Below are 25,044 nucleotides of genomic sequence, written 5' to 3'. Positions count from 1 at the left end.
GGGCAAGTCAGAGGGTCAATGGGAGCACCAGACATAGCAGTGGTGTTCCCCTGGGTAAATAAAGGCAGACTCAGGGGCAGTGAGCCTGGCCAGGGAAGGAATGGAATCTGTCTGGACCCCCAAGGACCAGCAAAGGAGCTAGAAGAGAATCAGGCTGGGTGTGAGGAAAAAGGTTCTGGCACTTAGAAATGCCCGAGCAAAAGAGGCTTCTGGGAAAGGTGGGAAGTGAGCTCCCCAGTTCTTGACAGAGAACAAGGGGAGGCTTGTCATGGAGGGTGCTGGGGAGTCAGAGAGTACAGCACACAAGGGTTGCTGCCACTGGCCCACAGAGAGCCACCCTTCCCAGAGAATAACTGGGCAGATGGGGCATGGAGAATTACAAGGGGATGACTCATCCCCTATGGCCTGGAAGCAGGGGCTCCCCAAGAAGTCCAGGGGCTCTGTCCAGCCTAGCCCAGCAAAGGGGATACAGTGACCCCCACTGGCCTGGGTGAGGGTGGGAGACATGTCCTATTCTCACTGGCTTGAGTTGTCTTTTTCTTCCCCCATCCCAACAAATGAACCCAGAAATGCGGGATCCTAGTAACAGTGACAACCATAGCATAGTCTCCCTGCTCCTCCTCCCTCTTTTTTTTTTCTCCTTCTCCTCCTCTCCCCCTGCCACCCCCCCGCCACGTCCCATTGGCTTGTGTCCAAACCCTGCCTCACAGTCCTATCAGAAAGCAACAGTCCAACCAGTGACTGCCCAGCCCCTCCAGGCATGCCCAAGTCCTCCTCCCCAGAATCTTGCAGTGCATTGTGGGAGTATTTGGGAACAAGGAAGACTCCTCTTCGGCAAAAATGAAGCCCTGGGGGTAAGCAAGGTCGGGATCTAGGTCAAGACAGGATGGAAAGGTAGGCTGTCCTGAGTGGGGACAGCTAAGAGCTGAAGGGCCCTTCCCAGATATAGACCGCCAAAGGCAGCAAGTCCAGCTGAGCAGGGAGAGGCCACAGAGGGGGCCCAGTGGCCACATCCACAGGTTCACTCACAAACTCACACACACTCTCACATACATTCACATACATACTTACACACATACACACACACACTCATGTACAGATCACAAGCCCAGGGCACAAGCCCAATTGGTGCACCCTTCAACAGCGCCCCCATGCCCTCCCTAAAGTCCCTAGCATTCCTCCCTGGCTCCTCTGACCCCAGGCAGGTCCTAAAGAAGGGAAGAGACCCCTCCCTATGCCCTCCTCACCTGCCCCTCATGCCTCCAGCCTAGGAGGACAGGTGTGCAGGTCCAAGTGCCCTGTCCCCTCCCACCTCCCAACCTCTCCTCCCACAGTGTAGGACAGGCCTGGGCACCTTGAAGGTCTCCCCTCACCCAGTTCCGTGCCCCAGGGAAGACTGCCCCACAATGCACTGCAGCCCACCACCAGCTGCCCACACCTGTCTCTGGTTGGACTGTCTGTGCCCATGAGAAACACCCTCGGTTTGGCCATGTTGATGCCTGACACAGAACAAAAGCGAGACCTACCAAAACGCAAATAGCTGCGGCAAAGAAAGATAAAAATCTGCAGCCAAAAGCCAATTCCCTTCCTCAAAGTCTCTTTGGAGGCAAAGGAAGCTCAGCATGCGTTTTTTTCCATTATGGGTGTGATAAGAGCGAGACTGGCGCCTCCCCCAGACCATGCATATATATAGCAGTGTGTGTATATATATGTGTGTGTGTGTGTCCGTGTATATGTGCTATACAGCCGTATGGAAGCATATACAGCCACGCCAAGGGACTCACTGCCAACAGAGGACCAGACCCGGGCAACATATTGGCTATAACTGCCCTCCTCCTGCGATGCTGTAGTCTCCACAGGCCCTCCACCCCTCCCCACCTGCCCCTTCTCTCTGGCTCGAAACTGAACGTGGAAGTGGCGGGTTCCCTCTCTGCTGGTGTCTCCCTCTCCCTCAAGCCATCCTCTCCCCTACCTCTCCAGCCCCGTCAGCTCTGAGCCCCCTGGCCTCCCGCCTCCCCAGCCCCCGCCAGATAACCCCCCGTTTCTGTTGCAGATTTTGAATTCCTGCTCCCCAGCAGCTTTGAGTCTGAAGGACATGTTTTCATTGCTCCCAGGTAGCTTGTGTGTGGCCTTGCTGAGGTGTCCTCCCCCACCCCGACTGCCCCGGCCCCGCCTCTTGCACCGCTGCCTGGAGCTCTGTGTGTCTGTGTCCTGTGCAGTGTCGCCCCTCTCCCATACATAGCCCCGTATGTGCTGCCGTGCGCATACCCGGAGCCATGTAGCCACACCAGGCAGCAGTGGCCAGCAGTTCCACAGCTTTGGCTCCCGCCAGCCTGGGATGAGAGAGCTCTGGACTCTCTGCTGAACTTCCGTGGCCTCCCAGGCAACCAGGAGGGAGCCCTTCCTGCCCTGGGCTGGCTGTCTGCAGTTTGCCCCTCGCTGGGCGGCTGCTGCTCTGGTTTGTGGTGCTCTCCCCATCCCCCACCCGGCACCCTGTCATTGTCCTGTGTCAGTGTTTGTGTGGGTCTGGGGGCCGAGCCAGCCAGAGCCCCTGTCGGCACGGCAGTGCCAAGTCTAGGTGTGGTGGCTCGCTGAAGACTGGTGGGGTGGGGGCGGGGCTTTGAAGAGTTGCTCTGGCAAGTGATGGGTGTGGCCCAGAGCAGGCTGGGCCTGGGACCTTCCTGGAGCACACTCTCAGCATCCACACACACATTCTCATGCACACACTGCCTGTTGGCCCACAGCTGAGGAGGCAGGTGGCCCCCAGTGGTGAAACCCTGCCCTGTGACCTGGGTTTTGGATGAGGGCTGGTGGGTGCAGTTGGCAGAGACCTATGGCACTCTCAGGCACCACACGGGGGCTCTGGGCAATCCTCACCTCTGTGTGTGTGCACATGCGTGCATGCACCCACAAATTTCTCTGTGACTCTGTCAATGTGAGTTTGTATTTGAATCACTGTGTGTGTGTGTGTAAGAGTCCGGGTGTAAATGTGGGGTGGGCGTTCTGCATCAGTGACTGTGGGAATGTGTGAAAAGACCTGTGCAGCCCATGTAACCCTGAGGAAGCTCTCCGAGGTTGGGGACTGTGTTTTGGTCACTTCTGATTCTTTGGCTCAAGAGAGCTCACTATTTCCTGGGTGAGTGACTGAAGTAACCACAAATGTGAATGTGTGTATTGTGTGGGGGGGAGGGACTGCAAGTGACTTGGTGTCAAGCACAGCTGTGTGGGTGTCATTCTGGGTGTGTAAGGTGTGGCCTCCATGCATAGAGGTAAAGGTTGTGCACTGCACAAAGGCCCTTGGAGCCAGGGAGTAAGTAGGGACTGAGACCCAGTCCCAAATTCTCACAAAGTTGTTGGAGGAAAGTCCCTGGTGGATGAGGATCAGGGTAGAGGGACTACTTGCCAAGACTTCCTGGGGGAGCAGAGCCCCAAGAGGGCCCCTCCACTCCCCAAAGCCCCCGTATTCTCTGGACCCAGAGCCAATGTTGAGCCCAGTGAGGGCCTTGGGGAGGTGAGGGAGTTGGCATTTCTACCTCTGGGGAAAACATTCCAGGCAAAGAGAACATTCAGTCCAAGAACCCACATGCTCCCACTGACTTCCCAACACCCTGTATGGTAAACAAACAAACAAAAAAAAAACAACCCATTGCTGTCAAGTCGATTCCAGCTCATAGCGATCCTATAGGACAGGGCAGAACTGTCCCCATAGGGTTTCCAAGGCTGCAAGTCTTCACACAGCCACATCTTTCTCCTGCAGAGCCACTGGTGGGTTCAAACCGCCAACTTTTCAGTTAGCAGCCAAGCACTTAACCACTGCGCCACCAGGGCTTCCACCCTCTATGGTAGGGGCAGTGATTTCCCATTTTCTAAATGAAGACACTGAGGCTCAGGGAGCCCAAAGGTGCACAGTCAAGAAGCAGGATGAGATCTTAGACGCAGGTTGACAAAGCCCATGCTGGTCCTGTAGCCTCACCTGTGCCCACATGGATGAGGCAGCCATGAAGCATTTCCTGGGGCCTCCAAGCACACCATCCTGGATATATGGGAGGCTCTGCAAGTCCATGCTCTGGAGGGAGAACTGGCCAGGGTCGAGGAAGTTGACCCTCATTCTCCTGTCAGTTCTGTCCCAACTGAGACCTGGGCAGCCAGGCACATGGCGGCTGCAGGCCATGAGAACACGTGTCCCTCCCTGAGGCCTGGATTTCTCAGCGAATGGCCAGGTCGACCTGTTGAGAAGCCCCAGGCCCACTGCTCTGTCCAGCCCTGCAAGCCCACTCTTCTTGCCCCTCCCCACCCCCAGAGAGTATTGCAAGGACCTGAACGCCTCTGACAACAACACCGAGTTCCTGAAAAACTTCATTGAGCTCATGGAGAAGGTGACTCCAGACTCCAAGCAGTGTGAGTGCCCGGCAGGGCAGCCGGGTCTGGGCAGTGCACTGGCAGCTCAGAGGAAGCCAGGGTCCCAGCAGGCAGGCATGGAAATATGCAGACCCAAGCCAGGGGCAGGGCCAGGGCCAGGTCCTGGGAAAGGCTCCTATGGGTGAGGGTGGATGAAGGGAGAAGGTTGGGGAGTGTGGGCAGAGGGCCAAAAGAAGATGCTCCCCTACCCAACCCTCAAATTCCAGGCAACAACTTCCTTCTGCACAACCTGATCTTGGACACGGGCATCACACAACAGCTGGTGGAGCGTGTATGGCGGGACCAGGACCTCAACACGTAGGCACCACCCAGCCTGTGGGGGCAGGAGGCTGGGGTGGGCCTGGAGGCCCCAGCCCTGCTTGGCGGAAGACAGGCCTATGACCCTACCTCCCTGCTGCCCCCAGGTACAGCCTGCTGGCAGTGTTCGCTGCCACTGATGGTGGCATCACCCGTGTCTTCCCCAACAAGTAAGTGATCTGCCCAACTCCCTGCCCCTGTCCTGCTGCCCAGAAGCCTCCCTGCCTCTAACGAGACAACTGCTCCCCACTGGGCTAGGCCAGAACCACCCCTTGCCCACCAACCTCTGCCTTTCTGGATGCTCCAGGGCAGCTGAGGACTGGACAGAGAACCCCGAACCCTTCAATTCCAGCTTCTACCGCCGCAGCCTGGATAACCACGGCTATGTCTTCAAGCCCCCACACCAGGATAGTAAGTATCCACCCAGGGTGTCCAACAGCAGGTGGGAAGCCTCACCTTCCCTGTCTACCCAGCCAGGGCTGGGCTGTGCTGCCTGAGGCCCCTCTCGAATATGACACTGGCCAAGACTGGAGCAGACATGGAGAGAGTGCTGGGCTGCTCCTGTCTTTGTTGAGCACTCACTGTGCCAAACACTGTGTTGGGTGCTTAGGCCGGAGCCGGCCCTGGGTTGGGCTCCTGAGCCCATGAAGCCAGAGTGGAGGGGTCAGTGGCCGCCAACCCCTGCTCCTGATGGCCCCACCCCATCCCACCCCCAGCCCTGTTAAGGCCACTGGAGCTGGAGAACGACACTGTTGGTGTCCTGGTCAGCACAGCTGTGGAACTCAGCCTGGGAGGGCGCACACTGAGGCCAGCAGGTGAATGCCCGGAGGGGAGGCAACAGAAGGGGCAATGGGCAGGGTGCTGCCCAGGCAAGCAGGCATTGATGGCCCTTCACTTTCTGCAGTGGTGGGCGTCAAGCTGGACCTGGAGGCCTGGGCTGAAAAGTTCAAGGTGCTAGCCAGCAATCGCACTCACCAGGACCAACCTCAGAAGGTACCTGGGCAGGAGGCAGTAGGCTGAACAGTGCCCTTCCTGAATCCCCAGGAACCCCTACAAGCCTCCCACCCAGAGTTGCACCAGCACCTAAGGAGAGGCCGGGGCTGCTGCAGGTGGCCTGGGAAACCAGATGTATGAGGGATGATGGGAGGAGGAAGGAGGGAGAACTGGTGGTCGCCTTATAGCCCTCACACTCTATCCAGCAGTGCGGCCCCAGCAGCCACTGTGAGATGGATTGCGAAGTTAACAATGAGGTGCGTGTACCCTGAACCTGCCCAGGATCCAAGCTTACCCACTCTCGGACATCTTAGTCCCAACCCTGACTACTGGCCCATTCCTTGGCCTGTGGGCCTCAACATCCCCACCCTGACTTCACAGCCTTACCAGGGCTGAGGGAGGTGGCAGCACCCCCACTCTCAATCACTGGACTGCCAGGGCCTGGGGAGGAGGGTCTGAGGCTCAGCCCCTCTCCATCCTCCTTCCCCTTCCTCACCTCTCAGGACCTGCTCTGTGTTCTCATTGATGATGGGGGATTCCTGGTGCTGTCGAACCAGAACCATCAGTGGGACCAGGTGAAAGTCAGGAAAAGGGTGGAAGGAGAGGGACAAGGCTCAAACCTTCTGTGGGTGTGGCACTGCCAGCCTGTGTCCACAACCCCCTTCCGGCATCCCCAGGTGGGCAGGTTCTTCAGTGAAGTGGATGCCAACCTGATGCTGGCACTCTACAATAATTCCTTCTACGCCCGCAAGGAGTCCTTCGACTATCAGGCAGCCTGTGCACCCCAGCCCCCAGGGAACCTGGGGGCTGCGCCGCGGGGCGTCTTTGTGGTGAGCCCCCAGCAATGCCTGGTCTGGAGGTGGGGGTCTAGGAGACCTGCCCACAGATGACCCCCACCTCTGACTCACCCGAGAGGGCTGGGGGGTGACCTGGGACGAGGGGCAGCGGAGGCAGCCCACAACCCTCTCTCCACTGCAGCCCACCATTGCAGACTTCCTTAACCTGGCCTGGTGGACCTCGGCTGCGGCCTGGTGAGTCCTGGGGGCGGTAGAGAGGGTGCTCCCTGGCCAGGAGGACTGAGGAGGAGTGGGGATACTGGCTTCTGCTGACAGCTCCCACTTGGTGCTCCGTGCCCTGTAGGTCCTTGTTCCAGCAGTTTCTCTATGGCCTCATCTACCACAGCTGGTTCCAGGCAGGTAGGCAGGATTTTGGAGACCCCTCCCCAACCCCTCCCCTCCATCCTAGGTAGAGAAGGATCCCAAGGGGGGCGGGGCTTACGGCTGAGTGAGGCTGAGGCCCGAGACCGTGCCAGCGTCTGTGGGCGGGGCTGAGGCACTCTGGGTCCTCGCAGACCCGGCGGAGGCCGAGGGGAGCCCCGAGGCGCGTGAGAGCAGCTGCGTCATGAAACAGACCCAGTACTACTTCGGCTCGGTGAACGCCTCCTACAACGCCATCATCGACTGCGGAAACTGCTCCAGGTACTCGGGGGAGGAGCCGCGGGCCGGGGCCCGGGGCGGGGCCTGTAGGTGGTGCTGGACGCGCCGGGAGGACAGAAGGGAGGAGGCGGGACCTGCGGCTGTACTCGGCCGGGGCGGGGCCGAGGCTGCAAACGGAGGGGCGGAGCGAATCTCAAAGCCAGGTCTCCCTGCGCTGCTCTCCAGGCTGTTCCACGCGCAGAGACTGACCCACACCAACCTTCTCTTCGTGGTGGCCGAGAAGCCGCTGTGCAGCCAGTGTGAAGCTGGCCGGCTGCTGCAAAAGGAGACACACTGTATCCTGCCACCGCCCCCCCGCCGCCCGCGCCCCTCCCTCCCCATGTGCCCCCTCCGTGCATCCGCGGCCTCCTTGACTACCCACCCATGCCCAGCGGACGGCCCGGAGCAGTGTGAGCTGGTGCAGAGACCGCGATACCGGAGAGGCCCACACATCTGCTTCGACTACAACGCGACGGTGAGGACGGGGGCGTCAGGCTAGACACCCCGCTTCCCTCCCCCAGGCCTGGTGAGGCCCTGCGTCCCGTCCTGCCCGGCTGATCAGCTGCCTGTTTCTCCCCGCAGGAAGATACCTCAGACTGTGGCCGCGGAGCCTCCTTCCCGCCGTCGCTGAGCGTCCTGGTCTCCCTGCAGCTGCTGCTCCTTCTGGGCCTGCAGCCCCAAGTTCAGGCCCACGCCTCATGTCGCCTTTGAGCGCCCCCACCCTCGCGCCTCCCAGCCTTTACCCAGCCCTCCAGCTCCATACTCCCGCCTTAGAGCCTTGCCACCTCCCCTCACTGAAGGACATGAACCCTGAGAGTTTGCGCCATGGGTTGGGGTCCCAAAGGAGGACGCCGCAGGTCTTTGGCCCCCAAGCCACATGTCACCGCTGAACTGTCACAGTGTCCCCAGACCCTTCATTCCCACTGGACTCACCCATCCCGGAGAACTGGGACAGGGAAGCCACACTCACTGGTGCAAGACAGGCCTCCACTGCCCACCAGGCCTCGAGTCTCCCTCTGCGTTGGAGACCTAACCCCTGCCCCAGCTGGATTCCTATACCATGGCCCGGCTGCCCCAGCCCAGCCCAGCCCAGACCTGGTTTCCCTGGGAATAATGGAGGAAGGTGAGATGGGCACTTTGAGACTTGCGCATCCCAGCTCCCTGAGCAGGGTATGCAAGGGAGAGGCTCTGATTAAGCTTTAGCAGGAGAGGGGTCCTAAGGACCCCCCTGCCCCCGCAAGGGCTCCTAGCCCTCTGAGGCCTACAACCACCTCCCCTCCTTCAAGCCCTTCGGGTGCCAGGACAGACATGGTGACAGCGTTTCAGACACAACCCCATGCATACCCGGTGCCCTGAGGGCAGAAACTGGACTCATACTAGACATACCCTGGAGTATACACATACAGAGACATACACACACACACAAACACACACACACACACACACACACACACGACGGAGTGGGTGGGGCTCACAAAGCCTTATACTGGGTGAGGGGTTGGTGGGAGGGTTGCCACCTCACACTCCATCTCCTGCTCACCGCCTGCCTCTAATCTGAGCTGTACCCCAGCTGATCCTCCCATCTCTAAAGCAGGATGTCAAATAGTGCCAAATGCCAGGGCCAGGGCAGAGACCCCTCTGTCTTACCTCTGGCTGCCAGTGTCCCCCAAGTGCCCCTGACTCTGCCAGGTGCTCATTGTAACCATTTCTCACTAGTGTCAGGCCCCCACCGGGTCCATATGCCACTGCCTGCACCCCTCAGCAGAGGAACCCCCGCTAGACATCGGCCTTTGCCTTAGCAGGGGTGACTTGGTCTCTCCTGGCTGGGCCATCCCACCCTCAATCCGGCCCTTACACACTCAGGCCTGCACCTACTCCCTGTTCCATTTCCACTCACATATACACACTCCCTGCCCCCAGGAGGCCAAACTGCCCCTCCCCTACTGAACACACACTTGCACACACACACTGCACACACAGAGGCTGGGCCTGGGCACATCTCTTCACACTTCATTTTGGTCATTTCCCCCAAGGCATCCCATCTTGGGGGTCAGTGGGGGACTGAGGGCAGGGGGATGTGGCCATGGGGCTCAGATGGACTGGGAGGAGGGGGGAGGGTGATGCATTAATTAATGGCTCCGTTAATTAATGTCATGTTGCTTGTCGCTTTCTCGGTGTGTGTATGGTCCATGCCTGCTGCTGGTGCCCAGCCTGGTTGCCAGCCGTGTCCTGTGGGGGCGTGTGTGTAAATGTAGTGTAGTCAGGTGCTCAATGGAGAATATAAAAATAAACAAACATATACAGAAAAAAATATATTTTAAGTTTAAAAAACAGAAAAACAGACAAAACAATCCCCATCAGCTAGCTATCCAACCTCCAGCTGGGTCTGATCCTCCTCATAGCCCACCCAACCTGGCTGCCCCTTCACCTCGGGCTCAGGGGACCTGTGGGGGATGGGGGACCATTTCTTTTTTCTGCCCTTTTTTTTTGTTCTATTTTGTACAGACAAGTCAGAAAAACAACAGTGACAAAAAAGACAAGAAACTTTGTAAAATATCGTGTGTGTGATTCCTTGTAAAATATTTTCAAATGGTTTATTACAGAAGATCAGTTATTAAATAATGTTCATATTTTCACTTCAAACAGTTCCCATCCACTGTGTCTGCCCAATGGTGGGGACTGGGTAGCAATGATGACAGGTGACCTTGACCTCAGAATCCCACCTACTGCTCAGCTGGGTGTGACTGCCAGTTGGGCATAGGGCATAATATTTTTGGCAAAAAGAAAAAAAAAAGCCTCCCAAAGACTCAAGGACGGGACCCTGGAACGAGGAAGAGAGATGAAATACGGGTTTGAATGGGGAGAGCTGTAGGAGGCCGGGGGCTAGCTTGCCCACAAGCACAGCCGTAGTCCCCTCTGGCCCAGGGGAGGCCCGAGCCGCTGTTGCTAATGCTGGAGCCTGAATTCCAGGCAGTATTTGCAAAATTCTCTTGTGCTGCACTAACCAGGACCAAATGCCCCTATGTCATTGTTCATTTTAAACTTAACCCTCTTAACCCTAGTTGACATGGCCTTCACATTATTTTCAAGAGAAGAGAGTTATAACCACCAGGGCTGAGGTTTCCTTCTGACCCGCAACCCTCATTCCCGTTCTAAAATGCACTTAGTTGCAGGGGCGGAGGGATTCGCTCACTCCTCGGTTACCCTGAGGCTTTGGGCCTTCCAACTGAGTCTTCGCCACAACCCTTTTTGTTGTTGAGTCAGCCCTGACTCATGGCGATCCCATGTGTGTCAGAGTAGAACTGTGCGTTACAGAGTTTCCAGTGCTGATTTTTTGAAAGCAGATGGCCAGGCTTTCTTCTGAACCACAACCTTAGGGGTGGGTAATACCGTGTTCCCATTCTGCAGATAAGAGAACTGAGACTTAGAGGAGAAATCCTTTCTTCCTGGGTGGGAAGGGTAAGAAATCAGCAAATGTTTCAGAGAGGAGGTGGCCAGTGGGAGGAGGGCCTTGGATGCTAAATAGATGGAAGGCATTTCAGCCCTCTGCAAAGGCATGGGGCTTTCCTCACTCCTCTGCAGGCAACCCGGGAGACAGATTCCATGACCCCTAACAGCAGTCCTGGAGTAGGATTGCCAGATACAGAACATCCAGTCGAATTTGATTTTCAGAGAAACAAGCAATAATTTTTTAGTATAGGTGTAATATGATAGGAGTAGAGGTCCCTATCTAACTTCACGAGGGAGTAGGATAACCAGTATCAGCATCAGGCCAAAGCTGACCTTATGAGGTGGAAGTCAGACATACTTCCATCTTCCAAATTTTGACCAATTCTGACACCAGCTGTCCCTCCCATGGCACTCTCTACTTCTCTCCTGGGCTTGATAATTTGTTGCAATGGCCAGACAGAACTCACAGACCACACTCATGATTATGGGGTTTATTAGGGAAGTAACAGGTTACAGTTCAGGATCAGGATCAACTTGGAAGTAACAGGAACAACTCAGGATACACTTACTTGATCAGGACAGCTTCTTCTTGGTCATGCATACCCAAAGGGAGGCCTCTGCCACTGGGCCTTGCTCGGGCCTGGCCTCTGCCCTGCTTGGGCAAGTGTTACAGTTCTTTAGCTTGCCAGTAAGTGCCCAGAGGCACCCCATTCTGCCAAGAAGCCTCCTGCCTGAAGGCACGCAGCTCTCTGGCTCTGTGGTTTGGTGAACCCACTGCAGCCATCTGCCGGTTCTGTGCTGCTGCTGTCTCATGCTACTGTCACAGCCTCCAGTGTTAACAGCTCTCCAATGTTAACAGCTGTCTCCTGGGACTAGGAGGTTCTCAGTACAGGGGCCCTGAGTCCAAAGGACGCACTTCGCTCCCAGCTGTTCTTCTTGATGGTAGTGAGATTCCCCCTCCATCTCTGGGATTGGCTCTTTTCAAGCCTAGTGGGATGGCAAAACTGACCAATCTCCCTGGTGGGCCACAAGCACCTTATTTGCATAGTCCCAGCCAGTCATTTAATGGGAGTTTAGAAGACCATGGCTAGAAAGGGCATACAAAAGTGATTCATTGCACCACAATAAGTATATTTCAAATAGGGAACCCTGGTAGTCCAATGGTTAAGCACTCAGCTGCTAACAGAAAGGTTGGCAGTTTCAACCCACCTGAGTGGCTTCAAAGGAGACAGACTTGGTGATCTGCTTCTGCAGAGATTACAACCTAGAAAACCCTATGGCGCTGTTCTACTCTCTGTCACACATGGTTGCTAGAGTCAAAAACTGGCTTGCCAGCACCCAATTGCAACATGTTTCAAATATTGCAGGGGCCATACTTACACTAAAAATTTTGGGACATGCATATTGCTAAAAATATTAGTAAAAAACACACATGGTTGCTATGAGTCAAAAACTGGCTTGCCAGCACCCAATTGCAACATGTTTCAAATATTGCAGGGGCCATACTTAAACTAAAAATTTTGGGACATGCATATTGCTAAAAATATTAGTGTTCATTAAAATTCAAAATTAACTTGGTGTCCTGTATTTTGATTTACTAAATCTGGCAACTCTACCCTGAGGTTGTATCCAGTGGGAACCCACTCTCCAGACAAAGATAAAAGGTGTCGATGGCCTTTATAGCCCGGAAGGCTCCGCACACATCAGCAGCTGTACTTTGAACAGTGGCTGAGAAGAAGTTCTGAGCTTTATATAAACATTCTGTCATATAATTATGTTAATCAAATGCACACTTTAAAAAGTAACTCAGTATACAAAAAAATCAGTTTGCACAGGACACAACCTGCCGGAAGCCACTGGGCATGCCTGGCCCAGGCTTGTGGGGAGACCTCTCTTCCTCTCACCAGCGATCAGAAGTCTCTGGTGGAGGGCAACTGAGGACAGCCCGTCCTCACTCTTTTGGAGTGAGGAAACGGAAGACCTGGGTTCCTGCCCCAGTTCTACCTCAAGTGGAGCCTGAGCAACAACACTCTACTGGCAGTTTATAGGTCTGTCTCCTCAAGGTAGGAAGGTCCTGCCATTATCTCCATTTTCAGGACCACGAAACCGAGTTCCAAAAAGTTTCAGTAACTTAGCCAAGGTCACAGAGTTGCCTAGTGGCAAAGCAAGGATTTCAGCCTAGGTTGGACACCATACATCCGACCGCCGAGATTCTGAGAACTCGCGCACACACCTTACACACACCAGGACCTTACGGAATTCTCACCCCTACACACCTGCCCACAGGGACACACCCATTCAGATGTTCATACACAAATAGAGCCACTGTGGCTCTTCCCTAGTAACTGACAAGTGTCAGCCATGGGGTTGTGTTGCTGCCGGTACTCTCCACTTTCCCGAGATCAGCGATGCTCGTTCAGCCTCCCCCACCTCTTGAGAACCGGAGAAAACGGCGCTGAGAACTACAACTTCCAGCACACCCTCCTCTCACCACCAAGGGGAGCGTCCGGGCGCATGGCCCCCTGGGACTTGTAGTTCCTCTCAGAACACCGTTTCTACTCGTCCCGGAACTCCGAGGGACTCCATGTCCCAGCATGCCGCGGGGCCGGAACACCAGCGCTCAGAGGGCACCCCGCCTTCGCTTGGGCGCGCAAGCGTAGCGCCCATGTTTGTCGGCCCCTGAAAAGGGAGGAGGTACAGTCGAAATCAAGACTGAGGCAGAGCCGAAGCTAACCGGACTTAACTCGGACCCAGAAGAAGGCGTCAGTCCCGCGCTCGGACCGATGGGACCCCGCTGGATGGAGGAGGCCGAGCCCTGAGATCAACAACGGCCCGGCCGGCCTGGCGCGGGGCCCACAGTGGGGCCAGGCAAGCGTGCCTAAGCCGCCCAGGGCCTTTCCTCAGGTCCCGGGCAAGGGGCCTAGGCCCCGGCCCCGCAACCAGGCCCGGCTCGGCCTCTCAGTATCGGTGCCCGATCCGACCGGAAGTGGAGCCTTCACCAGGGCCATAGTCCAGTGACTAGGCCGGTCCCGGGCCTCCCGTCGGGGCCGGACGGGAACGAGGCCCCGGGGAGGCCCCTAGGCCACCAGATCTTACCCCAAGGCTGTCGTCTCCCGCGAAGATGCAGCGCGCCCTACCAGGCGCCCGCCAGCACTTGGGGGCCATCCTGGCCAGCGCCAGCGTGGTGGTGAAGGCCCTGTGCGCGGCTGTGCTTTTCCTCTACCTGCTGTCCTTCGCCGTGGACACGGGCTGCCTGGCGGTCACCCCAGGCTACCTCTTTCCCCCCAACTTCTGGATCTGGACCTTGGCCACTCATGGGCTGATGGAGCAGCACGTGTGGGACGTGGCCATTAGCCTAGCTACAGTAGTGGTGGCCGGGCGTTTGCTAGAGCCCCTCTGGGGGGCCTTGGAGCTGCTCATCTTCTTCTCAGTGGTGAACGTGTCTGTGGGACTGCTGGGGGCCTTCGCCTACCTCCTCACCTACATGGCTTCCTTCAACTTGGTCTACCTGTTCACTGTCCGCATCCATGGCGCCCTGGGCTTTCTAGGTGGTGTCCTGGTGGCACTCAAGCAAACCATGGGAGACTGTGTAGTGCTGCGAGTGCCCCAGGTGCGCATCAGCGTCGTGCCCATGCTGCTGCTGGCACTGCTACTGCTACTGCGGCTGGCCACACTGCTCCAGAGCCCAGCACTGGCCTCCTATGGCTTTGGGCTGCTCTCCAGTTGGATCTATCTTCGCTTCTACCAGCGCCACAGCCGGGGCCGAGGGGACATGGCCGACCACTTTGCTTTTGCCACCTTCTTCCCTGAGATCCTGCAGCCTGTGGTCGGACTGTTGGCGAACTTGGTCCATGGCCTCCTGGTGAAGGTAAAGATATGCCAGAAGACAGTGAAACGCTATGACGTGGGTGCCCCATCCTCCATCACCATCAGCCTCCCAGGCACAGACCCTCAGGATGCTGAGAGGAGAAGGTACTGTGGAATCTTCCAAAACCTTTTCAAGCTAGCAGACTATTTATTGGTTCATCTGTAGAAGTGCTGCTGTGTGTAGGCTACTGGCTCTGGGGCAGATGCAGAAAGGGATAAAATGCAGTGTTTGGCCTTAAGGAACCCAGCATTTAGGTGCTTTCTAACGTTGGGGAGTCAAAGTAGCTTTTCTCACCACTTAGGCCACTTAACAAACCTCCAGAAATGCGCAGTTTCCTTTGATGCTGCGTGAGGGACTAATGGAGAACCACGTAAACATAACCCAGGCTTGGAATCCTGGACCCGGGTCCTACAGGAACCAGAGACAACCTGTTGGTCCCTTCTCCCCTGTGAGGGAGAGACAGGGAGGGAGTCTTGGGGTCCATAAGAGGCCATCTGGGCCACCCTGATTTCCAAATGTTGAACCCTGTACGCCTCCTGGTCCTTAATTCAGATTCTGTGCTTCTCTGCCGCTTATTTATTGAGAAGCGAGCTTGGGGTACTGCCAGATTCCCCTCCTCCTCCAGCAGGCATGTGTCACCAAACCCAAGGGACAGGCCACATAACACACCAGGGAGTGGAGGATGACCCTTTTGTTATCTGTAAACTAAGCCACCGGCACCATCAGGAGTCCCAGGTGAATTATTCACTGGGTGCATCTTGGCCAGGCCAGAATAGGTCTTTGTTAAATACTGCTCTGACTCTCCCAGCTCTGTGGCCTCACCAAAGCGGTCACAGCTTCCACCAGGCCCACAGCTCCATTTCCACCATCATTCTTGAGTTTTTTTGAGGCAATTATTCAGGTAGTAAAATCTAAGGCAGATTCTGTTCCTCCTTTGTCATTTGTCAAAGACTTTTGCTTTTGTTCCCCTGTAAAATGGGTTCTTGGCAGGAAGCTTCATGAATTCAGCTGAACAGGTATCGCTATGCTTACCCTTCACTGGGGCTATGGAGTTGTTTGTAGAAGACATCCCTTTCTTGAAGGAGTTTCCAGGCTGGTGAAGGAGCTACATAAGATGATGGCTGTGGTCCAAGGTGGTGGGTGTCAAAAAGTACACACAGCACACTGCAGGACATAATTCTGAGCCCTACAGCTTGAGTTCCTGCAGCTGATGAGCCCTAAAGACAGAGATAGTCTTAATCTTGTCACATGGACGAAATGGGGCTGGGAGAGCTGGGGCTAGTAAGAACCAAGCTGCCCTCAGAGCTATTCAGATGGGGCTAGACCTCAGTGGGGGCCCCTCCTCCAGTGAGAGAGTTGGTTAGGCGTTCCAAAAACCTCTGCCCAGGCCCAGGAGGCAGGTTGCAGGAAGGGGGCGGGGTGCAGGAGGAGAATTCTTAACATAACCTTGTGGTTGTCACCTTACATGGGGGTGGGGTCTGCTCCTCAAACCAGCTTGACATCTGACTGCATGCCACCTGCAGACCCAAAGGGCCACTAACAGAGGGAGACAAGGTTTCCTGTTTGTCTCTTTGACCCTTGTGAGAAAGAAGCCACTGGCATGCCACTACCTCGCTGCCTTGGCAGGCTTTAGACAGCTAGCAAGGGCTACTCTGGGATGGGGGCCTGGGTAGAGACAGGGAATAACTGTCCTGCCTGTGCCAACTTGCTGTGTGCCAGGTTAGAGGGCAGAGTGGAAGTGTGCAGAGCCGTCTGTGCCTGTGCCCTTTTGCCTCTCCTGTCATGTTCCTGGCATGGTGAAGATTCGTTCTCTTCTAGAGCCTGGGAGGCTATACAAGCCATCCCCCAAACTGGTGGTAGAGTGTTTGGAGCATCAGGGGTCCATAGTGGCACTGTTGGAAGTATTGCCTGGCAGCATAGGCACTCTACCTGCTGGTGATTCTGAGCGCATGTGTATATGTTCTTATAGTGAATTTTCCCACCTCTCCCCAAAGTGGGGTCTGCTAGGGTCTGCCCTATGAAATGAGTAGGCTCTGATCTGTGCCCTACCCATGTGAGCTGTTTGCCCTTCCTCTCTTCCTGCAAGGGCTTAACTAGGCCCTGCTCTAACACAGGCCCTGGTGGCTTTGGGAATTATGGGAAGAAGGATATTAGAGTCATGTAGGAGGGATGGGCTGGCCCAAGTTGGCTGACAGACAAGGCAGAGGCCTGAGTTCCAGCCTTTCCTACAGATGGTTGCCAGGAGCCTCAGGACACCCCTGACCTGGAGAGGGGGAGAAGTAATAACCCTCTCCCTGGATGTGATGACAGTGGCCAGGGACTTACCCTTCCACCATCTGCCCTGAGGCACCAGCTCCACCCACCCTTAGGTACTATATTCAGAACCTTCCTGTTGGCTGGCCTGGCTGGCAGTCTGGCAGTCAGCCTCCTGGCCACCTGGCAGATAGCCCACTGGCCTCAGCCTGGAGGTGGAGTGCTCCGTTTTTGGAGGGAAGGCTCAAAAGCCACTGGGTCCTATTTCTGATGGCAGAGTGGGCCCTAATCCAACCTCTAGGTAGCCCTGGGCCCTGCATGGGGAGGGGTAGCACATGGGATTCTGGGGGAGAAGCCTGGGTGGAGTCAGTCTCATGGGGGAAGGGTGCAGGGTATAAGCCAAGCCCAAGCTAAGAGTGACCTGTGACCTGTCTTCTCTCCTCTGGCACCAGGCAACTAGCCCTGAAGGCCCTCAATGAGCGGCTGAAGAAAGTGGAGGACCAGTCTGTCTGGCCCAGTCTGGATGATGATGAAGAGGAGACCAGAGCCAAGGTGGACAGCCCCCTGCCATCAGACAAGGGCTCCACACCCCCAGGGAAGGGGGCTGCCCCAGAATCTAGCCTAATTACCTTCGAGGCGGTGACCCCGAATCTGTAACTCCAGACCACCCCAAGGGCAGCACCTCCTAAGCCCCCTTCACCACCCTCTCAGCTACTCCAGGGCACCAGCTGCTCTAAGGGGAGGGAAGAATGCCTGCTGGATGTTTCCACAGCGTTCTGCTGTTTCTCGCCAACACTACCCAGGCCTCTTGCTAACTTGGTTTCAACTCCAGACAACCACTATGCCCAGGCATGGGGCTACATCAGGCAGCCCACGCCCCATCTGAGGTAAGACTATGCCTCAGCAGACAGCCCCAGGCAAGTGGCTGCAAGGACATTGGTGCCACAGCTCCTAAGCTGGCCCTCATGCCTGAAACTGGTTGCTGAGAGCCCTGAGCCAAGGCAAGGATTTGCCAAAAATGTTCTGGGGGCCCAGCCGGTGCAGAGCTGCACAGCCCCAACTACCCCCAGAAAGACTGAGTTCATTTCAGGATTTCTGTTTCCCTCTGCTGTGGCCGTGGCTGCTTCTGGGCCAGGACAGCCACAGCTCCCAGGTATTTTCTACAGGACCACTTGAGCGGGCAGCCAAGCCCAGCCTCGCAGTATCAATAAAGCAGTTCTTTGAGATGTGGCTCCTGGGCTCTGTCAGACCACTTTGGGCAGCACCCTCATCATGCCCAACTGCAAAGTTAGAGATTTTACTCTGAGTTTAAGGGCTCAGCCCCTACAGCAACTCCAGCTGGATAAGGGGCCCCATTCCCCAACCACATGCCTACTACCAAGCAACCTTCCCAGAGCTGTCACCACAGACCTGTTCCCCTTTTCTCTTTCAGTGACCTCCCATCCCAAGTCAGGGAGGACCTATACCCCTACCCAGGGGATCTGATGATTGAGGACCTCTATCATAAAGAGTTGTTCCTACCCCTGGCTCATCTCCGTGACAGAGTGCCCAGTGCTGGCTGACTCCTATGGGTATAGAAACCATCTGCAGCCCCCATCCTGTTGTTGTCCATATCTAGCCACCAGTGTGGAGACTCCAGCACAGTGGATAACTGGGAGACTGACAGGATGCACATTTATAGCTGCAATGCAGCGCTAGCCTTCCTGTGTGCCAGGAAGGCTCCCCTCACTCAGTGCACAGCCAGGGCAGGGATCCCCAACTTTCCCAGCTTCCTGTTTTCTCGTGCTGACGGCATTAGCAAGAACCATCCCCAACTCTGTGCTGCTCCTCCCATCCAGTCTTTTCAGTCATTTTTATTTTACTTTTTTTTTTCCTCGTAATATCTGGAAATACCACTACTGATTTGCTGGGGAGGCAGTCTTGCAACCCCAACTTCATTCAGACACATGATCTATGTGGTCCTCTGGGACAATGGATAGAGAAGAGGAGGCACTCTAGCATGAAGAACAAAGATGTCACACACAGCTCTCCTCCCAACCCTGACTGCCCCAGTACTTGAGGTGTCCCCTTGACTCAGTCAACTGAGAGAGCCCAGGTGGTCATAGCCCCAGCTTGTATACTGAGGGACAAGTCCAGACTTCCACTAGGTTAGGAGGGGTTCATGGCTGGATCCTCTTGCGATACAGATAGGCATTGCTCACCTGGTTCATGATGACAAGGCTGGTGAGGACAGGACATAGCACAGCCAGGTACCAGGCCCCACCAGTAACTGTGGCAGTAAACCACAGGGAGCACATGCCCAACAAGAGGCTGGCACTACCCAGAAGGTAGCCCACCAGCCCTGAAGTGGCATGGTACAGCTTGAGCTTGGCCAGGGGCCATCGGGTCAGCAGCTTGGGGTACAGCAGCCCCACCCCACCTGAGCACTGCAGCCCCGCCCACAGCACAGCCAGCAGCCCTGCCCGTCCATGCCACGTGGCCAGGTGGGCTTTGCTCTGTTGCTCCTTGTGGAGGATGACAAGACCCAAGCCCAGCAGCGCACACAGCAGGGCCAGCAGCTGCAGCACCCAGTGGCAGCGTGCTCGACCTTTCCTCGAGAGGGAGTGCAGCAGTGAACTTTCAGGAGAGAACACCAGTAGTGCCTCAGTCATCAGGAAGGAGAACTGGGGAGACAGGGATGGGAAACTCAAGTGAGGGTGCAGTCGCAGCAGAAAGGAAAAGAACTTTAGATAACCCTCTAAGCTGTCAGCCAATCTGGGCTGATTCCTCTTTATTTTCTCCCCACTTGGTGTCCATTTGATGAGAAAGGAGTGGAGAAGCCCATCTGGGACAGAACATCTGCCCTAAATAATCAGGGAGAGATGCCTCTCCACACTAGGTGCCATTCTGAAATGTCATCTCTGTTAAGTTACCCAGCAAATACAAGGTTTGAGATGTGGCAGTTATAAATGATTCACAAGCTTTGTTTCTCTGACGTGGGGCTGGATACAATTTCTTGGCAAGAGTTGGCCACATGGGTGCACTGTTTCAGAGGAAATTAAATGCATCATCATAAATCATGGTCGAAAGAACATAGCTACATCCAAATAGGTAAAAAGGAACACAGGTATATGCAAATGCATTTTCTAAGCTTCTTGCCTAGAGATAGGTTAAACCTCATGTTGTGCTTAGACAAATTTCACCCATTTGCTCTAGGTCTTGAGTACTCTGGTTCAAGTCTGGGATACAGAACATGGGCAGGAGTTAGAATGTGCAGGAAAAAAAAAAAAAACAGACATTAATTGTTCACAAGGTTTCAGAGGCCACAAAGGCCATCACCCATGCCCAAGCTCCCTCCTTTCCCCCAGAGCTGACTAGGCCCACTACTTACAGCAAGAGACATAAGCACAGGGTGCCAGGAGAACAGGCCTGGAAAGAGAAGAGGAGGCCTTGTGAGGCTGAGGCAAGAACCCAGCCATGCCAATCCCTACCGACAAAAATATGGGCAGCCCATCACCCAAAGAGGTTTTGGCAAAGTGTGAGCCCCTCCTTACTGCAACAACGTGACCCCATACCTATTCTGTCTTCCTGGCTCTCCTTGGATCAGAGACCATGCTTTGCCACCCCGCTTCTCTGGCAGTCCCCCCAGCATCTCCCAGGAGGCAGTCAAGTGGAATACCAAAACAAGAAAAGAGATAGCAGGTACCCTCTTGGGCTTGGCCAAGCTGAGAGAGCCCCCTACACCCATCTGCTCCACCCCAGTCATCCCTCTAGCACAGCCAGCCAGGTCTATTCCCAGGAGTCAAGGCCAAAGCCACCTACCGGCCCTGTTCCCCAGGAAAGTGACCCTTTCCTTCCCAGAAGCCAACTCTGAATCCTACTTACTGGAGCCAGGCCTGGCAAGCACAGCCACAAAGATGGTGAAACCCAGGGCCACGAGGTGGGCAGCAGCACCGGAGGCAGTGCGCAGAGCTCGATAGATGTGCGATTCGGTCTCCACAGTCAAGGCCATAACCAAGCAAGCCTGTGGCTGTACCCTGAAAGCACAATAGAGTGGGCAAGGGTCTCAGGTGCCTGCTGTCCACTCCTCACTGGGGCAAGTTTAGCAGGGCAGAAAAGCCACCCTCTCCCAGGAAGGTAAGCTAAGAAGGGACATTGCCACAATATGCCAGTTAAGGCACGAGGAACAGTCACAATATACCACGTAAGGACTGGGGCCTGTCACCCTGTACCCACACCTGAGCTGCATCTGATTGCTGACCCGCCTTCCAAAAAAGATGCGCAAGGCCATGTAAGACTACAAATCCCAGCGTACATCACGCCATTGCCGGGCTGGGGGCGCCAGCGGAGAGGGCGTGGAGCACTACGGGAATTGTAGTTCCCAGCGGCGACCCACGGTTCCAGCGTGTATCCCTTCGCGAACAGTCTCCCCACGTGCCGCTCGCATGCTGCCCATCCATTCTAGGGATTCGCCTGCCTCACCCACAGTACCGATCCGACGCGGTGGTTTCCTCCCGAGAAAGCGGGATCCTCGGGGCCCTTCCGCGCTTGCCACAGCTCCGTCGCGGAGCCGCTTCACTTCCGGGTGCGACGTCCACCCGCCCGGGACTTCCTGGGACGAGCCCCCCAGCCACGCCTCTGAGTCGCGCTGCGCAGGCGCTGTTGAAGTGACGGCCTCGCTGTTGTTGGGCTCGCAGGTGCTTGTGACCCGGCAGCCGAGGCTTTCGAGCTGTCGCTAACAGGTGTTCTCAAGGGTGGGGGCGTCTCCGCGCGCGAGGGTCTAGAAGCTACGGACCTGGGCCCTGGTGGCGCAATGGGCAGCAGCTGTCGCATCGAATGCATATTCTTCAGCGAGTTCCACCCCACGCTGGGACCCAAGATCACCTATCAGGTGCCACTCGGGCTTGCGGGGCTAGACCAGGAGAGGGACGCTCTCGGGAACTCGGTCGACTGCCTGGAGGCGGCAGATACCCGAGATGCATGCGGGCGCGCCACTCCTTCATTCGAGGCGAAACTTGAACCAAGAGGATACTCAGACACAGGGTCCTGGCTCCTGTGTGTCAGAGGAGACATACATTACACAGGCAGTGATTGTCAGAAATCGGGCTGTGGGGAGGTGCCAGGCTTCAAGAACGGGGGTGGTGGTCGGTGAGTATAACTGGGTTATTGAGATCTAAACGATGCATAGGAAGTTAGGTAAGGGAGGGGAGTGTGTTTCAGGCAGAGGGAACAACACATGCAAAAGCTAGAAAGGGGGCAGGGCCTCGAGGGTCAGCCCTGTGCATCCATACAGTCGCAAAATGCGATGAAGAGCCTCTTGCCGTTCCCCTTCCCAGGTCCCCGAGGACTTCATCTCCCGGGAGCTGTTTGACACAGTCCAGGTGTACATCATCACCAAGCCAGAGCTGCAGAACAAGCTCATCACTGTGTGAGGCCCCAGCTGGGGGATCCCCAGGAAGAGGGAATGGGGTTGGGGGAGAGCCTGACTGTTCCCACCTGTTTCCCCATCCAGCACAGCCATGGAGAAGAAGCTGATTGGCTGCCCCGTTTGCATCGAGCACAAGAAGTACAGCCGCAACGCCTTGCTCTTCAACCTGGGCTTCGTGTGTGATGCCCAGGCCAAGACCTGTGCCCTTGAGCCCATCGTCAAAAAACTGGCTGGCTACCTGACCACACTGGAGGTCTGCTTGGGCGGATGGGCAGGCAGAGCTAGGGCAGGTGCTCCCATGTCTCCAAAGCCCCCCAGACCTGGAACTGCCAGCCAGGTCTGGACCTAGACAGGGCAGGCAGACAGCCAGGGGTCCTGGGGTGTGCCCACCATGCTGTCCATGCTCCATCCAGCTAGAGAGCAGCTTCGTGTCCACAGAGGAGAGCAAGCAGAAACTGGTGCCCATCATGACCATCTTGCTGGAGGAGCTAAATGCCTCGGGCCGGTGCACTCTGCCCATCGGTATGTCCCAGCCTCTGCAAGGAGAACATAGTAGGGGTAGAGGAGGGATGGCAAAGTGACGGGGGAGGTAATCCCAGCCATGGGCAAGAAGGATAAGACTCACGAACAGATTGGTGGCTAGGAAATAGCTATGGGCTAGGCTGATAATGTCCAGGATCCAATGTGTAATGGAGTCAGGGTTTGGGGCTGGCAGAACCCTCCAGCTCTGCCCCCTGGGCATATCCTTTCCCCTCTCCAGACCTCAATCTCTCACTCTGTAAAAGGGAAGGCTGGCCCTACCTAGGGTCATCTGCCTGCCTCCAAGGATGCTGGGAGGCCTGAATGGTTATGGAGGGCCTCTTGGAAGAAATGACACTGAGAATGTGGGTGGGGTCCCTTGCAGATGAGTCCAACACCATCCACTTGAAGGTGATTGAGCAGCGACCAGACCCTCCTGTGGCTCAGGAGTATGATGTGCCTGTCTTTACCAAGGACAAGGAGGATTTCCTCAATTCACAGTGGGACCTCACCACACAACAGGTGTGCCAGCCCTCCCTGGGTATCATCCCTTGGGGCTGGCCACAGCCCTGACCTCATCCCACCCACACTGACCCTTCCCTGTCCTGCCTAGATCCTTCCCTACATTGATGGTTTCCGCCATGTCCAGAAGATCTCTGCTGAGGCAGATGTGGAGCTCAACCTGGTGCGCATTGCAATCCAGAACCTGCTGTGAGTAGGGCTATGGTCATGCCCAAGACAGGGTTGCCAGTCAGGGCAGAGCCCAGGGGCCCTGGGTGTGGGGGTAGGAAAGTATGACTCTCAGAAGCTGAGCACAGCTGTCTCCCCCAGGTACTACGGCGTTGTGACACTGGTGTCCATCCTCCAGGTAGATGGGTCTGGTTAGGTGGAGTGTGGCTGGGTCAGGCTGGGGGCTGTGTCAGATCCCCCAAGCCCCTTACTCAGGTCACTGTGCCTCCTGCTATCCTCTAGTATTCCAATGTGTACTGCCCGACGCCTAAGGTCCAGGACCTGGTAGACGACAAGTCCCTGCAGGAAGCGTGTCTGTCCTATGTGACCAAGCAAGGTAGTGGCCAGAAGATGGTGAGCTCTGGTGGAGACTGTCTTGGGGAGGGCAGGGCCAGCTGGTGAACTGAACCCTGGCATCCACAGGGCACAAGAGGGCCAGTCTCCGGGATGTGTTCCAGCTGTACTGCAGCCTGAGCCCTGGCACTACTGTGCGAGACCTCATTGGCCGCCACCCCCAGCAGCTGCAGCGCGTCGATGAGCGGTCAGAGGGGGATCCCTGGAGCATGACGGGGTTGCCCGAGGGCAGAAAGACCCTCTACATCTGTCAGGAGCCCTGATTTGAGGGGAGGCAGGGGATGCCCAGTGAGCAGAGTCATGTGGCACTGCCAGTTCAGGCAAGACTTCCTGGAGGTGATGGGCTTGGAGGCCAATCTGGCAACAGAGGCGAAATTAGAAGGGAGATGGCTGGAAAGGATTGGCCTGGCTGGATGGAGGCCTGGACAGGACATCACCCCTCTCTTCCCAATCCCACTCCAGGAAGCTGATCCAGTTTGGGCTTATGAAGAACCTCATCCGCCGGCTGCAGAAGTACCCTGTGCGGGTGTCTCAGGAGGAGCGGAGCCACCCTGCCCGGCTTTACACGGGCTGCCACAGCTATGATGAGATCTGCTGCAAGACAGGTGGAGGCAGGCAGGGCAGCCAGGGCAGGGGCAGGGTAGGGTGGCTGGCCAAGGTCTCTGACCTCACCTCCACCACCCTACCCAGGCATGAGCTACCATGAGCTGGATGAGCGGCTAGAAAATGATCCCAACATTATCATCTGCTGGAAGTGAGGCCTGTGGGGGCTGGACCGGGGCATACTGCTATGGGCACTCCCTCCTGCTAAGCCCTGCCTGGTGCCACATCCAGACTGGCTTCAAGGTTAACCCTCAGTTCTATAAATAAATTCATTCATTTCAACCTACCTTTATTGAGTACCACTTCTGTGCCATCCACCAAAGACCCAGCAGTGAATGAGATAGCCACAGTCCTGGGCCCCCCTCATCCAGAACAAGTAAAACCTGGAAAAACCTAGACCCATCTCCACAGAGTTGAATTCCAACTCATAGGGATCCTACAGGACAGAGTAGAACCGTCCCCTAGGGTTTCCAAGGCTGTAAATCTTTATGGAAGCAGACTGCTGCAGGTGGGTTTGAACTACCAGCCTTTTGATTAGCAGCTGAGCGCTTAACCACTGTACCACTAGGGCTCCTTCCCACTAATTATAAACTGAAATAAACAGAAACAATCAGGGAGGTGTGATGGAGAGTGAGTTGGGACAGAAGAAGGGGTTGCTCTGGATTAGGTGGACAAGG

At 56.0% G+C, this 25,044-nt stretch overlaps 4 protein-coding genes across 8 annotated transcripts in view; 3 read left to right on the top strand and 1 right to left on the bottom strand.

Annotated features, from left to right (window-relative positions):
- The window catches only part of CACNA2D2 (calcium voltage-gated channel auxiliary subunit alpha2delta 2), a 155,501-nt gene extending 146,269 nt beyond the window's left edge, over positions 1-9,232 (top strand). For 2 of the 4 annotated variants that reach the window (XM_049862672.1, XM_049862676.1), the window contains 15 exons: positions 2,054-2,114; positions 4,301-4,398; positions 4,626-4,716; positions 4,824-4,886; positions 5,024-5,127; positions 5,433-5,531; positions 5,621-5,709; positions 5,916-5,966; positions 6,213-6,539; positions 6,688-6,740; positions 6,850-6,905; positions 7,061-7,187; positions 7,371-7,480; positions 7,577-7,659; positions 7,767-9,232. In XM_049862672.1, the coding sequence (XP_049718629.1) occupies positions 2,054-2,114; positions 4,301-4,398; positions 4,626-4,716; positions 4,824-4,886; positions 5,024-5,127; positions 5,433-5,531; positions 5,621-5,709; positions 5,916-5,966; positions 6,213-6,539; positions 6,688-6,740; positions 6,850-6,905; positions 7,061-7,187; positions 7,371-7,480; positions 7,577-7,659; positions 7,767-7,895 (1,541 nt within the window). In that variant the 3' untranslated portion in view covers positions 7,896-9,232. The remainder of the gene's footprint in view (positions 1-2,053; positions 2,115-4,300; positions 4,399-4,625; positions 4,717-4,823; positions 4,887-5,023; positions 5,128-5,432; positions 5,532-5,620; positions 5,710-5,915; positions 5,967-6,212; positions 6,540-6,687; positions 6,741-6,849; positions 6,906-7,060; positions 7,188-7,370; positions 7,481-7,576; positions 7,660-7,766) is intronic. The other 2 variants (XM_049862675.1, XM_049862673.1) reach the window with 2 other exon arrangements.
- A 4,020-nt stretch (positions 9,233-13,252) lies between these two features.
- TMEM115 (transmembrane protein 115) lies at positions 13,253-17,981 on the top strand. Its single transcript, XM_049862839.1, has 2 exons — positions 13,253-14,606; positions 17,208-17,981. Exons 1-2 carry the CDS (start codon positions 13,756-13,758, stop codon positions 17,410-17,412), a joined length of 1,056 nt encoding a protein of 351 aa, XP_049718796.1. The 5' UTR covers positions 13,253-13,755; the 3' UTR covers positions 17,413-17,981.
- Positions 17,982-18,042: 61 nt separating this feature from the next.
- LOC126064150 (transmembrane reductase CYB561D2) lies at positions 18,043-21,335 on the bottom strand. Of its 2 annotated transcripts, none has more exons than XM_049862840.1 (4): positions 21,217-21,335; positions 20,620-20,771; positions 20,126-20,163; positions 18,043-19,418 (listed from the first exon to the last, which is right to left on the bottom strand). In XM_049862840.1, exons 2-4 carry the CDS (start codon positions 20,744-20,746, stop codon positions 18,915-18,917), a joined length of 669 nt encoding a protein of 222 aa, XP_049718797.1. In that variant the 5' UTR covers positions 20,747-20,771; positions 21,217-21,335; the 3' UTR covers positions 18,043-18,914. The 2 variants fall into 2 exon arrangements, with proteins under 2 accessions (XP_049718797.1, XP_049718798.1); XM_049862841.1 differs by having other exon boundaries at positions 21,226-21,333.
- Positions 21,336-21,407: 72 nt separating this feature from the next.
- On the top strand, positions 21,408-24,653 carry NPRL2 (NPR2 like, GATOR1 complex subunit). The gene is made up of 11 exons (XM_049862837.1): positions 21,408-21,625; positions 22,071-22,162; positions 22,247-22,415; positions 22,576-22,684; positions 23,067-23,203; positions 23,295-23,392; positions 23,513-23,549; positions 23,654-23,747; positions 23,834-23,951; positions 24,227-24,369; positions 24,455-24,653. Exons 1-11 carry the CDS (start codon positions 21,548-21,550, stop codon positions 24,520-24,522), a joined length of 1,143 nt encoding a protein of 380 aa, XP_049718794.1. The 5' UTR covers positions 21,408-21,547; the 3' UTR covers positions 24,523-24,653.
- The last annotated feature ends 391 nt before the right edge of the window (positions 24,654-25,044 follow it).

Source organism: Elephas maximus, chromosome 20 (assembly GCF_024166365.1).
Source record: "Elephas maximus indicus isolate mEleMax1 chromosome 20, mEleMax1 primary haplotype, whole genome shotgun sequence".
NCBI classification, from domain to species: domain Eukaryota; kingdom Metazoa; phylum Chordata; class Mammalia; order Proboscidea; family Elephantidae; genus Elephas; species Elephas maximus.
This window is presented reverse-complemented; position numbering and strand designations above follow the sequence as displayed.

Bases quoted from the DNA above. Each gene is read 5' to 3' on its own strand.
- NPRL2 (XM_049862837.1), top strand. From the start codon at position 21,548: ATGGGCAGCAGCTGTCGCATCGAATGCATATTCTTCAGCGAGTTCCAC. The intron at 22,685-23,066 runs GTATGTCCCAGC...GGTCCCTTGCAG, and splicing joins CCGGTGCACTCTGCCCATCG to ATGAGTCCAACACCATCCAC. The intron at 23,952-24,226 runs GTCAGAGGGGGA...ATCCCACTCCAG, and splicing joins CTGCAGCGCGTCGATGAGCG to GAAGCTGATCCAGTTTGGGC.
- LOC126064150 (XM_049862840.1), bottom strand. From the start codon at position 20,746: ATGGCCTTGACTGTGGAGACCGAATCGCACATCTATCGAGCTCTGCGC. The intron at 20,164-20,619 runs GTAAGTAGGATT...TTCTCTTTCCAG, and splicing joins GCTTGCCAGGCCTGGCTCCA to GCCTGTTCTCCTGGCACCCT. The intron at 19,419-20,125 runs GTAAGTAGTGGG...CTGTCTCCCCAG, and splicing joins CTGTGCTTATGTCTCTTGCT to TTCTCCTTCCTGATGACTGA.
- TMEM115 (XM_049862839.1), top strand. From the start codon at position 13,756: ATGCAGCGCGCCCTACCAGGCGCCCGCCAGCACTTGGGGGCCATCCTG. The intron at 14,607-17,207 runs GTACTGTGGAAT...CTCTGGCACCAG, and splicing joins CAGGATGCTGAGAGGAGAAG to GCAACTAGCCCTGAAGGCCC.